Genomic DNA, 13,170 nt, shown 5'->3' with positions numbered 1-13,170 from the left:
TGAAATGAAAATATCTTACTACTTAACGTAACGACAACAAACTAGGATATTATATTACTAACTCAATAGTCCTACTACCATTATAATAATATCATTCCAAATTCAGCTTCACCTCAAGGTTGCTAACTAACTTACAAATCCATATCAACTTATTACATTAATTTTCCATATTAGAAAAAAAATCATTTTAACTAGACATTTCCCAAAAATAGGTAAATAAAAATACTTAATTTTTTAAGTATATATATATATAAAAAGGCATCTCATAAAAAAATAAAAACAAAAGCAAAGAAACAAGACAATAGTGCGCTCTGGAAAACTAGGATATTACTTCAGAGAACAGTTAAAATACAAAAAAAAAAAAGCACTTTATTCCTTAAAAAACAGAAAAAAATGATAAAAATTTGGTTAATGCCTAAAAAAAAAAGAAGCTTGCATTAGCTGACATACCAAACTGTCGCCATCATCGGCTCCAAGCCAAGCTTTCTGTCATTTTCTTGGTCTGTCATTTTATATAATTATTTTATTTTATTTTATTTCTTCTTTAACTTTATATTTTTTTGTAAGTTCCTCCATGAAAGCTGCAAAGTACAGTGCAGATAAATTTGAAGCCCAAGCCATCCACACCCTCTTCAAATACTCCAAATCCAACTTTTTTTTTTTCGTAGACACTGTTCTCTTCTCTACAGTCTCCCCATTTTCTCTCTCTTAAAAAAAATTCAAACGAAGAGTACAGAGAGAGAGAGAGAGAGAGAGTGTTGTGTGGTTTGTTTAAAGCAATAATATGAAGGCCAAAACCCATCACCAGAACGGGAATGGCAATGTCAATGGCGGTGCCGGCGAAGAGAGCGGTAGTAACTCGCCGAGTCCACCTCTTTCACCGCGCCGTCGTTCTAGTCTGTCATTTTGCCGTCGGAGGCTCCGGTCGAAGCCGTACTCCAATCTCGCCGGTGGTGTGATTTTCCGGTGGAATCTTCGGTACCTGTTTGTTCTGCCGATGCTCTATGTCTCTGGGTTGATCATGTGTGTGGGTCCCTTCTCTGCTCTTATGGGCCAGTCCCCTCCTCCTCCAGGGTCGGTTTACCGTAGCGATGAGATGTTTCGAAGGCTTTGGAATCATATTCATTTTGATAATTCATCTGGGATTCAGGTGTGCTTCATTTTTTTTTTAAAGATTATTTAATTTATTTATTCTTGTCATATGAAATGGGCAAAGAATAACAAGAAGAAAGGAAGGTTTTTTGAGTTTGGAATTTTCTTCTGTTTTAGAGATTTGGAACATAACTTTACTAAAAGCTTAGTTTTGGGATTACAGGTAGTACAAGTCATTAAGTTGAATTTTGTTCCAAAAGAGGACTTCTGAGTTCGTACATTGGCCTCTGAAATTTAGTACACAGTTTCTTAATGTGGAATCTGGATTTTGATACAAAGCTTTTATGAACTCTTTGAAGTAGATTTTCTTTCGAAATGTTCCAAGATGATGATAACAATAATAAGTTGAATTTGTCTTGCTCTTGAACTTCTAGTGCGCAAAATTATTATTTTCAAAGAATGATAAGTCGATTGTGATATGAAACCCCAGTGGAAAATCAACTTTGAGATTCAACCTCTTGTGATAAACATTACAAAAAGAATTCCCAGGAATAATTGGTGACTATAATTAATTGCTATATGTTTTATTGAGTCAATTTTAATATTTGTTCGGTTACTCTCCTTTGACTCTAGGATAAGCCAATGTCATATGATCAATGTATATATATTTTTTTTCTTGTTGCAGCTTTCCTCGGTCTGGAGTTACAGAAGAAGACTGAAAGAGCAGAAACCTTGTCCAAATTCAACCGATGGACTACTGTCTGGTACATACGAATATTGACTTGCTCCACTATCTGCTAGAAAATAAAAAATTTAGCGAGAAGAAATGTTGACTTCATTATTTCTATCCTTCTTTCTGCATGATATTTTTTCTTTCCATGTTTAAAGAACAAAAAAGTACATCATGACTAGGATAATGGAGCCTCATCTACCTTACACGCACGAAAAGAAAAAAGCATTCAGTTTAGGATCATTATCTATATGGAAGTTTCTTATATTACTGAAAAAATTAAGAGTATATGTGTAATTAATTGGAAATTTTCTGTTGAATTACAGGGTCTTCTGGTCCTAGTGGCTACTTGATTGTTGAAGCTAATGGGGGTCTCAACCAACAACGATCTGCGGTATGTTGTCAGTATAGATATACAATTTTTTATACATTGTGGTACTTCTCTGTCTCTCCTGTGTATTTTCTTTTTGGTGTGAAAATAATTCAATAAACTATATTATAGCTTTTTCAATCCATTAAAAAAATTGCTAAGGAAAAGTCAAAGAAATTGAATAAAGCATTAAGGCTACCATTTATGTTTTGTTTGATCTTCTGATTTTTGCATGCATCTTTGTTAGTGCTAGCTTTCTCATATTATTTAATAATGTTTTCCGCAGATCTGCAATGCTGTGGCTGTAGCTGGACTTTTGAACGCAATACTAGTAATTCCTAGTTTTGAGTTCAATAGTGTTTGGAGGGATCCAAGGTAACTAACTATCTTCATAACTAACAGTATTGTCTTGAAACATATGTAAATACTTTTTTTCATCATAAGAGCCGTGACTTGGTTCTTTAAATCATGGTTTCTGATATATTTTTCATAAAATAGAGACAACTTTTGCATTTGTCACCATTTCTTAGCTGTCTAGGTAATAGTGATTCAAAGATTATGATTTCCATTTGTAGTTGCTTAAATTGTTTCAAGAAGTACATTTGGTTTTACCCTTATAGCGGGGAATAAATTCTATTTGTAACAGCTGTTTCTATTTATTTTTATTTGCAGTAAGTTTGCTGACATATATGATGAAGATCATTTCATAGCAACCCTTAAGGACTATGTTAAAGTGGTTAAAGAGCTTCCTCAGGATGTGATGGAGATATATGATTACAACATAAGTAACATACCAAGCTTCCGTGTTCAAGCTTGGGCTACCGTCGGTTATTACACAGGAGTAGTTTATCCTGTTCTGAGGAGCCAAGGGTATGTTGTAAACCATTAATTTCTCCCTTATAATTTCAATTCCGTGTGAGTAACCAAATTGAACCACCACATTGTTGACAAATGACCAAACAATAATTTGGTTTGTTTATTTGTTTTTCATTGAAATTTATTTCATGCCTTATTCATTTATATGATCAGGATTATCCGGATATCCCCCTTTGCTAATAGATTGGCAATGAACGTCCCTCCTCATATTCAATTCTTAAGATGCCTGGCTAATTATGAAGCATTAAGGTTTTCTGCTCCCATTTTGACTCTTGGAAAGACATTAGTCAGTCGCATGACCGAGAAGAGCTCAAGGACAGGTGGAAAGTACATTTCAATCCACCTTCGCTTTGAGGGGGTAAGAAAACTTGTTCTCCCGAATTGATGAGAATCTGTTTTTTTCCTTAACCTAATTATTTGTTAATTTTTCCTTGTTAAATAGGATATGGTGGCCTTCTCATGCTGTTTATATGATGGGGGCGAGGTTGAAAAGTCTGAAATGGATTCAATTAGAGAAAAAGGGTGGAAGAAGAAGTTCCAGCGAACAGATCGTGTCATTTCTCCTGGTCAAAATCGAGTTGAAGGAAAATGTCCATTAACCCCGGTAGAGGTATTAGCAGTACCAATTACTCTGTAGTTTTGGAAATTCCTTAACATAATTAGTGAAACTGTGAAATTTGAAATGGATGATCAGTTTTGTATTCATTCCCTTTTCTCTTTAATCCCTTTACTTTTATGATTATTTTTATTATGAATTAGTCAACAGGCTCTTAATGTTGTGAATAATAATCTCTTTCTGATGCACAATATCTTGTCAGTGTAGGTTGGAATGATGCTACGGGGAATGGGATTTGATAACAACACTTCCATTTACCTGGCCTCAGGCAAAATATACCAGGAAGAGAAACATTTAGCCCCGCTGCTAAAGATGTTTCCTAACCTGCACACCAAGGAGTCTCTTGTATCCCCTGATGAGCTTGGTCCTTTTCAGGTAAAACTACATTCCTCGTCGTCTGTTACTGAATCTCTTTTTCATTAGTTGGATTAATGGCTCTACAAATTATTTGTAAGTGCTAAAAGTTTGTTATGTCTTTAATTAACTAATTACACATCTTTACCATGGTTGCAATACTGAAAATCATTATTTATGATACATGTGCAAGTAAAAGCCTATATAATATTGAAATGCTTCTCAAAATTGCTCAGTAGTTAAATATGACCCAAAATGAAACTTTGCCAGGAGACAACTACGAACTCAATGGCAAACTGCATCACACCTAAAATAAAAATTATTTGTTCAACTCTGTTTGAGAGACATATTGCAGTATCAAATTAAATGAATAGCAACATAAGTGGATAGCTGAATTAGTCAATCAGGATGGTAATAAAATTTTATACTATTTAATAGAAAACGTTGATTCCAATAGAGTGAAATTATCCTGTAACGTTTGGTTTTGGAAATTTTCTCCGTTTAGGTTGATTTAGGGAACAAGAGTTATATGAATATGCAGTATAAGACTATTAGTGTTATCTTAGTCCTGGTTTAGCTGGCCCAATTAACTTCAACATGCCCTAATAATGATTATTTCCTTCTGTAGGTATATTCTTCAAGATTGGCTGCTTTAGACTACACAGCATGCTTGCTTAGCGAGGTTTTCGTAACAACTCAGGGAGGAAATTTTCCACATTTTTTAATGGGTCACCGAAGATTTTACAATGGTGGACATGCAAAGACAATTATACCTGATAAGCGCAAGCTTGTTGTTCTGCTTGAAGATAAAAATATGAGGTATGCTGCCTAGATTGAAACTTTTTTATTTTTATGTATTTTAAATTTAATTTCCTGAATATATGTACTTATAGTAGTAATCTTGTGAACCTAAATATGAAACTCACTGGAACTTTTCGACTTGTAAAATGGATCAAGAAAATTTAGTAAAGGTTATAACAACAAAGGTCTAGACGCTGTTGATAGTATCTGAAAAGACAAAAATTGAAAATAGGACGGTCTTGTTGAGTCATGGAACCTTTAGGAAGATTTTATCAGTTGCAAATTTAAATGATATAGTTTCCTATGTTAGAAAATATGCAAGATAGAAAATTCTAAAAATACACTATATATCTGGTTTATGTTTTGTAGTGAAAGATCAAAAGCATGACGTATTTGTATAATATGATATATGTTTGGAATGTCCCGACCGATGATATTAAATTATAGGACATCCGCATTTATGTTCCTACTTTTAAAACTTAAATGAAAAACTTACCTACCATCTTTGTTTTCTGATAATCTTTTTCCTGTATTTTGGGTTGCAGTTGGAGAGGTTTCAAGGATGAGATGGAAGCAATGCTTGCTGAAAGTGACCGCAAAGGAATGATAGTACCAAGAGTAAAGAAGATAAACAGAAAATCCTCGGTTTACACTTACCCTTTGCCGGAATGTAGGTGTCTACAGCAACCGCGAAACCCTCAAGTTGACCTAAATGTGCATTCATGATACTCAGTTTGACAAACAGAACACATGTTTTGCCAGTTTGGTTCAATATACACATCATCCTTAGGGAGTATAGTTCTTCACTTGTGTGGTTTCTTACCTTTGCTCTGATGCTCATGAAAACGATGCTGCCGACGAAGGTATGGTATAGATGGTCATGAAATTGTACAGAGAAAATTGGAATTTGGTTACAAGTGAAACTTGTTCCTTCTGAGGTTACTGTTTCTCACTCTGCATGGAGATGTTGGATCTCTTCCTTGCACTGGCTAAAAAGGCCTATCAATGAGCAGAGCTGAATTACAGGTTTGGATTCCATAAATGGATATTCAAAACTTTATTTTCCTTTTCCAGGTGGATATGGCTCCTAGTTCTGGTCAGATGGCCTTGGTTTAGACACAGGTTGATTGATATGTAACTGCTATTATTAGCACGTAAGAATGTGTAACAGTTTAGCATTACAATGTCACTTGTCATTTTGTAAACTTGCAAAGCAATTTTGGTATTAGTGAAGTAAAATGATTTGTTTTGTGCAAAAAGTCTGATACTGTTTTTACCCCTAAATATATTTTGCACCCTCATTTTGACTCTTGCCAATTTTGTGTCGTTGATAAAATGTGTTGTGAACTTTGCTCCGTAATGTTTTCATAAAGAATATTGAATAAAACAACAATATCTTAACGAAAACGACAATAATGAAATGACACGATGAGCTTTTGCATGGTTCAACAATTGAATAAGGCTATGTCCACGAGTTTTTTTTCATAATTGTGTTGTATGTTCTACTCTATTACACCACTATTTATAGTGAAATAATTCTGCTTACTTTCCCAAAAAGATTAGGATATTTCCTTATTGTTAGAATTTTGATATTAATTAAATAATACACATAAAAAGAGAAAACAATGATTTCTTAGTTGAAGCCTTCATTACATTGGAAGACAAAACATGACTTTTGATTTCTGTGTTTGTTTTAGAATTTTTGTTGGTTCATATGAGTTTTGTAAAAGTTTGATATCATTTCTCGGTTGGTTTTAGAATCTTTTCTTTGCTAGTAATGAGGGTTTAAGTTTTTGTTCTGAAAACTTACGGAGTTTTAAGTTGGGGGTAAATACGACAAAAGTATCTATGTTTGGCGTTTCTATGCGTCATAGACCTATTTTTTTTTTCGCTAGGAAAGTGCCAAAACTTAGTAAAAGTAATTTCGTCAATCTTCGCCAGTTATACTCCGTTAGTTGCTGACTGGATCAACACGTGTCACTTTGTGATTGATCTACCTCATAAATATTTTTAAAACATCATTTAATTAATTTTAAAATAAAAAATAATTTTTGAGCAATATGGATTGATTAAGTTTCTTCTAAATTTTGATGAAAATTTTGATTTGAGAAGAAATATTATTCTGATTTTGATTTTTTTTTAAAAATTAACTAGGGTTGGAGGGGGGAGGGCTTGCCCTGAAAAGACTAACTACGTTCGTCCCTACCAATAAACAAGTAGACAACTCCCGAATAACCACATTGCCTAGATCCCTAAACACTGTGGAACCAGAGCCATCTTGCCCTTGAATAATTATTTTATCAAAGTGTGACCACTTCAAGATAGCTCCATTTCAACAGCTATAGGATGTTGGTTGAACTTGCACTTAAAATTTTGTACAAGTTTCTTAACTAGCCTCCCAAGAAATCCACTTTTTTTTTCAATCTTAAAGCTAATCGCTATTGGCAAGGAGGGGATATATTCTACACCTATGGGAACTCGTTAGTTTTTAATTAATCTTTATTTTTAATATTACATTTAATTATTTTAAATAATATATAAAATAATTATAAATTTTTCAATAAGCTAAAATCGGAGTTGTAGAACTTTATTTTAAAACTAACTACTATTTACAATGAGATAGATTCTACCACCTATGTAGCCATACAGGTGGAGAACTCATTAGTTTTATTTAAAAAAAATTATATTATATTTATTTATTTTAAATAACCTGTTTAATAAATAATATATATTTATATAATAACTATATATTTAAAGTTGGATTGTACAACTTTAGAATTTAGCTTTAGCTTCAACGCAAAGTGTTTAATAAACTAATTTTTATCGGTTTACCAAACAATTTTATTGCAGAATTTAAAAAAAAAAAGAAAAAGAAAAAATAATGAACATCATATCTAGTTCAGCAGCATTGGCCATGCGTGAAACTCAACTAACCCCTAAGGCCACCTATTTTGAGAATCTAAGATCCAATAGACTTTGTTTTCTATTTTCAACAGAAAACAGTTTTTGTAGTTTTCAAAAAATAAAAAGTGTTTGGTTAATGTTTGCTAAAAACAATTTTTTAGTTTTTTTTTTTTTAAATCTTAAATAAAAAATTAAAATATATTTACAAAGATAAAAATCTTTTAAAAGTTTGTAATAAATAATGAGATAAAATAATTTGAACGAAAAAATGATGAAAAATAAGGAGAGAAAATTTGAAGAAATAGAAATTGAGAAGAGAAAAATTGATCGATGCAAGAAAAAATGAGAAAAGATGTGATGAGAAGTGAGTAAAGAGAGAGGAAATTGCAAGAGAGAAAAAATGATGAGAGAGAAAATGATGATATATTAAGTGAGGAGAGAGAAAGTGAGGGTATAGTAAGTGATGAAAGAGGAAATGATGACATAGTAAATGATGCAAGAGAAAATAAGGAGATAAAAAATGATGAAAGAGAAAATAAAAAGATAAAAAATGAGAAGAGAGAAAGTGAAGAGAGAAAAGGTAAGGAGAGAGAAAGTGATGAGAGAGAAAATAACGAGATAGAAAGTGATGAGAGAGAAAATGATGTGAGAGAAAGTGAAGAGAGAGAAACTAATGAGAAAGAAAATGATGTGACAATAAAAATAGACAAAAAAAAATTTGAAAACAACAGAAAACAACTTTTTATTGTACTCAAAATTTTCTGTTTTTTTTAACTTTATTTTTAAAAATTATTTTATGAAAACAACGTCAAACACTCCCTAACTTGTTTTCAAAAAACAGTTTTTAACTTTTAAAAACAAAAAATTGTTTTTTAGTTAAGGAACTGTTACGATATTTTGGGAGATATTTTGGGATCATAATATTAATTTGTGGTATACAATTGGGATACCAATTTGATGTATATTAGGAGTGTTTCCTAATTTAGGATATATATCGTTGTATGATTCTTGCTTAGGTTGTATATATACAAAATATAACATCAATATACGACAAGCTTTTTGGCTTAATCTTTGCATAGTATCAGAGCCAGGTTGATCCACAACCATGGCCGGTGATGACATGCCATTGTCACAGACCATAACCATGGCCGGCAACGAAACACCACCGCAACCACCATCACCTAAAATCGAAATGAATTCCCCTTTTTTCCTTGGTCCTCAAGATCGTCCTGGTGATTTCATCACTCCCGCCCGCTTTACTGGTGAGAATTATGACAATTGGGCAGGCAAAATCGAAACCGCTCTTCAAGCGCGTCGTAAATTTGGTTTTCTTGATGGCACAATCACCTCACCGGAGCCTCCTTGCACGCAAGCTGATTGGATTACTATTCATGCTATGCTTGTTTCATGGATTATGAACACCATTGCTCCTGAGGTAAAAAGTACTCTCTCAAAATACAAAGATGCGAAACGTTTATGGGATACTCTCTGAGAGAGATTTTCTCTTGTTAATGGTCCACGGATTCAAGAATTAAAAACTGCCCTTGGTAGCTGCCGACAAACTAAAACTATGACGATTGCCACCTACTATGGAAAATTGACCGCTTTGTGGGAAGAATTACATACCCACGAACCTTTGATTACTTGCTCTTGTTGTATACGATGTACCGCTGGCCGAGACCATGAAATCTGCCGTAAAAAATATATGCTTCACCAATTTTTGATGGGATTATACAGCGAGTATTACGGTCGATTGTGATCAAGTATTCTTGCTCAAGATCCGCTGCCTTTTCTTAATCGTGCTTACCAATTAGCGATTCAAGATGAGCGTGTTTGAAGGGCATTGGATGTACATGATGAGAATCCGGAAGTAGTCAGTTTTGCTGTTCGTCCCGTTGGAAGAGGACAAGGCAGATCCGAGAAGTCTGATAAATTGCATCTTTCTTGCACCCATTGTAAAAAAACCGGTCATGAAGTGACCACATGCTTCGAGAAAATCGGATATCCCAATTGGTGGGAGGATCGTACGAAGAATGATGGTGGGGCAGACCGAGGGAAATCATCCTCTTCCTTGGTTCCGGCTGGCCGTGGTCGAGGGGGGGGGGGGGGGGGGGGCAGCAGCGTTCGTGCTAATGCAGCAGCGACTGAATGTCTTGGCGCACCCTCTTCTCAAGTGTTTTTCGCGGATCAATGGAAGGCACTTGCAAGTGTGTTCGGTAATATGACTGTTTCTAATGATCGTTTTAGTGGTAAGTTTAATGGTAATTTGTGGATTATTGACACTGGTGCATCCAATCATATAACTGGCAATATTTCTCTCTTATTTGATGTGAAAAATATCTTGTGTCCCGTCGGCCTTCCTGATGGCAAGAAGGTTGTAGCAACCAAGGAGGGTTCAGTAAGATTGTCAACTGCTATAACTCTTCAACATGTTCTTTATGCCCCTCAATTAACTTGCAACTTACTTGCCGTGTCGCAATTGTGTGACGATTTGAACAGTGTTGTCATTTTTAACTCTTATATGTGTGCTATACAGGACCAAACGAGGAAGCTGATTGGAACGGTAAGTAAGCATGATGGACTCTACTACTTCAAGGAACCAAGCTCAATTTAGGCAGTCACAGTTCATGGAGAGACCTCTTCTTTGGCACTCTGGCATAATAGAATGGGGCATCCTTCTGAGAAAGTAGTAAAGTTGCTTCCTCCCATTCGTAATTTTAGGGGTAGTTTGAATAAAGCATGTGAAGTGTGTTTTCGTGCCAAACATCCTAGAGATAGATTTCCTTTGAGTGAAAATAAAGCTAGTCCCATTTTTGAATTAATTCATGTTGATTTGTGGGATTCTTATAGACATAAATCCTCTTGTGGTGTTCGATATTTTTTAACTATTGTGGATGATTTTTCTAGAGTTGTGTGGGTTTATTCGATGATTGATAAAACATAGGTTTTTCAAATGTTTTTATCCTTTGTCGCCATGGTTGAACGACAATTTTCTCAAACTATCAAAACAGTACGGAGTGATAACGGAACATAATTTAATTGTTTGCTTAATTATTTTTCTGCTTCTGGCATTTTGTTTCAAACTTCATGTGTCAGAACTCCTCAGCAAAATGGAAGGGTTGAGAGAAAACACAAACACCTCTTAAACGTTGCACGTGCTTTACGATTTCAAGCAAACTTGCCAATTTATTTTTGGGGAGAGAGTGTTTTGGCAGCCGCACACTTAATAAATAGAACCCCATCTGTCGTTCTTGATAACTTAATCCCCTTTGAAAAATTGTTTGGTCACACTCCATCTTATGATGCAATTCGTGTCTTTGGTTCCTTGTGTTTTGCTCACAATCAACGATCTAAGGGAGATAAATTTGAAAGTCGTAGTTGCAAGTGTATCTTTGTTGGGTATTCGTTTGGCAAGAAGGGTTGGAGACTTTATGAACTTGACAAGAATGAGTTTTTCGTATCATGAGACGTAGAATTTTTTGAAGATACTTTTCCTTTTAATGATACAGAGGCTCGCAATAATTTTGAGTTGGATGTGGATGTTGATTCGGATTTTGCGGAATTTCAATATGAAGTCCCTGACAACCAATACTCTACGGTAACCCAACCGACTGCCAAACCCACTAGTGTTGAGCCCATTTCTATCGAGCTCCCTGTGGTTGAGCCCACTGCAGCTGTTCCAGCGAACGTAGACCAAGAAGAATTCGAAACCACAACAAACACGACTCCTCCTATTTCGGATGTGGTCTCTTGTTCTAATGGAAATACCCCTGCTATTGTTGATTTAGTTGACAATGGTTCAGAGGAAGTTCTAGGTCGTGGCATGAGACCTTAAATTCCTTCGGTGCTTCTACGAGATTATGTCACACACAATATTGTCAAAGAGAGTCCATCTACCATTGCTACTTCCCCTCCACAGCATACCTCAGGTACTCCTTTTCCTATAGCACATTATATAAATTGTGACAATTTTTCTACGACATATCAAAAGTTTCTTGCAGCTATTATTGCCGGAGATGAACCTCGATCTTTTAAAGAGGCCATGAAGGATGAAGGGTGGAAGCAGGCTATGCAAGAAGAGATCAAAGCGCTGGAAGATAATGGCACTTGGACTCTCGAACATCTTCCTCCTGGAAACGAGTTTTGGGTAACCAATGGATTTATAAAAGGAAATATCACTCCAATGGTGCTCTTGAGCGATTGAAAGCTCGACTAGTTGGTTTTTGGTAATCATCAGATTGAAGGTTTGGATTACAATGAGACTTTTGCTCCGGTTGCAAAGATGGCAACGGTTCATGCTTTTCTCGCCATTGCTGCTTTAAAAAATTGGGAAGTTCACTAAATGGATGTACACAATGCATTTTCTTCATGGTGATCTTGATGAGGAGGTTTACATGAAATTACCCCCGGGTTCGAGTGTTCGGATCCTAATTTGGTTTGTCGCCTTAGAAAATCTTTATATGGGTTGAAACAAGCACCTCGTTGTTGGTTTGCAAAGCTAGTTACGGCTTCGAAAGCGTATGGTTTTCTTCAGTCTTATTCTGATTATTCCTTGTTTACTTACACCAAGGATGGAGTGCAGCTTAATGTGTTGGTGTATGTTGATGATTTGATTGATTCTGGAAATAATTCCGCTGCGTTACAAGCTTTTAACGCCTACTTGAGTGATTGGTTTCGTATGAAAGATCTTGGCACACTTAAGTACTTCCTTGGTATCGAGGTCACTCGCAGTTCATCTGGTTTGTTTCTGTGTCAATGCAAGTATACTCTTGACATCATTACGAAGGCTGGCCTTTTAGGAGCCAAACCGGCCGATTTTCCTATTGAGCATAATCATAAGCTCGGCCTTGCTACAAGTGCTAAACTTTCTGATCCAGAATCGTATCGGCATCTTGTAGGCCGTCTTGTATACTTATCTGTCACGCGCCCTGACTTGGCTTATCCTATTCATATATTATCACAATTTATGCAAGATCCTAGATGCGAGCACTGGGAGGCCGCTCTCCGCGTTGTGAGATATTTAAAAGGCACTCCGGGTCAAGGCATTTTATTGCGAGCAGACAGTGACTTGTCGTTACAAGGGTGGTGCAATTCGGACTGGGCCGCATGTCCTATCACACGTCGGTCATTGATAGGTTGGCTCGTCTTTCTCGGACAATCACCTATTTCATGGAAAACAAAAAAGCAACACACCGTCCAAGTCTTCGGCTGAGGCAGAATATCGTTCTATGGCGGCCATCACTTGTGAACTTAAATGGCTCAAAGGCCTATTGTTGAGTTTAGGGGTTCACCATCCTAGAGCTATTCTATTGTTTTGTGATAGTCAGTCAGCTTTACATATTTCTCGGAATCCAGTTTATCATGAACGAACAAAGCATATTGATGTTGATTGTCATTTTGTTCGTGATGCTATTATAGAGGGATTGA

The 13,170-nt window shown here is 35.5% G+C and overlaps 1 protein-coding gene across 1 annotated transcript; it reads left to right on the top strand.

Annotated features, from left to right (window-relative positions):
- Positions 1 to 499: 499 nt before the first annotated feature.
- On the top strand, positions 500 to 6,098 carry LOC133803531 (O-fucosyltransferase 10). Its single transcript, XM_062241611.1, has 10 exons — positions 500 to 1,150; positions 1,778 to 1,856; positions 2,149 to 2,216; positions 2,479 to 2,567; positions 2,865 to 3,062; positions 3,222 to 3,426; positions 3,511 to 3,678; positions 3,892 to 4,059; positions 4,667 to 4,857; positions 5,385 to 6,098. Exons 1-10 carry the CDS (start codon positions 785 to 787, stop codon positions 5,563 to 5,565), a joined length of 1,713 nt encoding a protein of 570 aa, XP_062097595.1. The 5' UTR covers positions 500 to 784; the 3' UTR covers positions 5,566 to 6,098.
- Positions 6,099 to 13,170: the final 7,072 nt, after the last annotated feature.

This window comes from Humulus lupulus, chromosome X, assembly GCF_963169125.1.
Source record: "Humulus lupulus chromosome X, drHumLupu1.1, whole genome shotgun sequence".
In the NCBI taxonomy this organism is placed as follows: domain Eukaryota; kingdom Viridiplantae; phylum Streptophyta; class Magnoliopsida; order Rosales; family Cannabaceae; genus Humulus; species Humulus lupulus.
The sequence above is the reverse complement of the archived record's forward strand: the minus strand, read 5'-3'. Positions and strand labels throughout refer to the sequence as shown.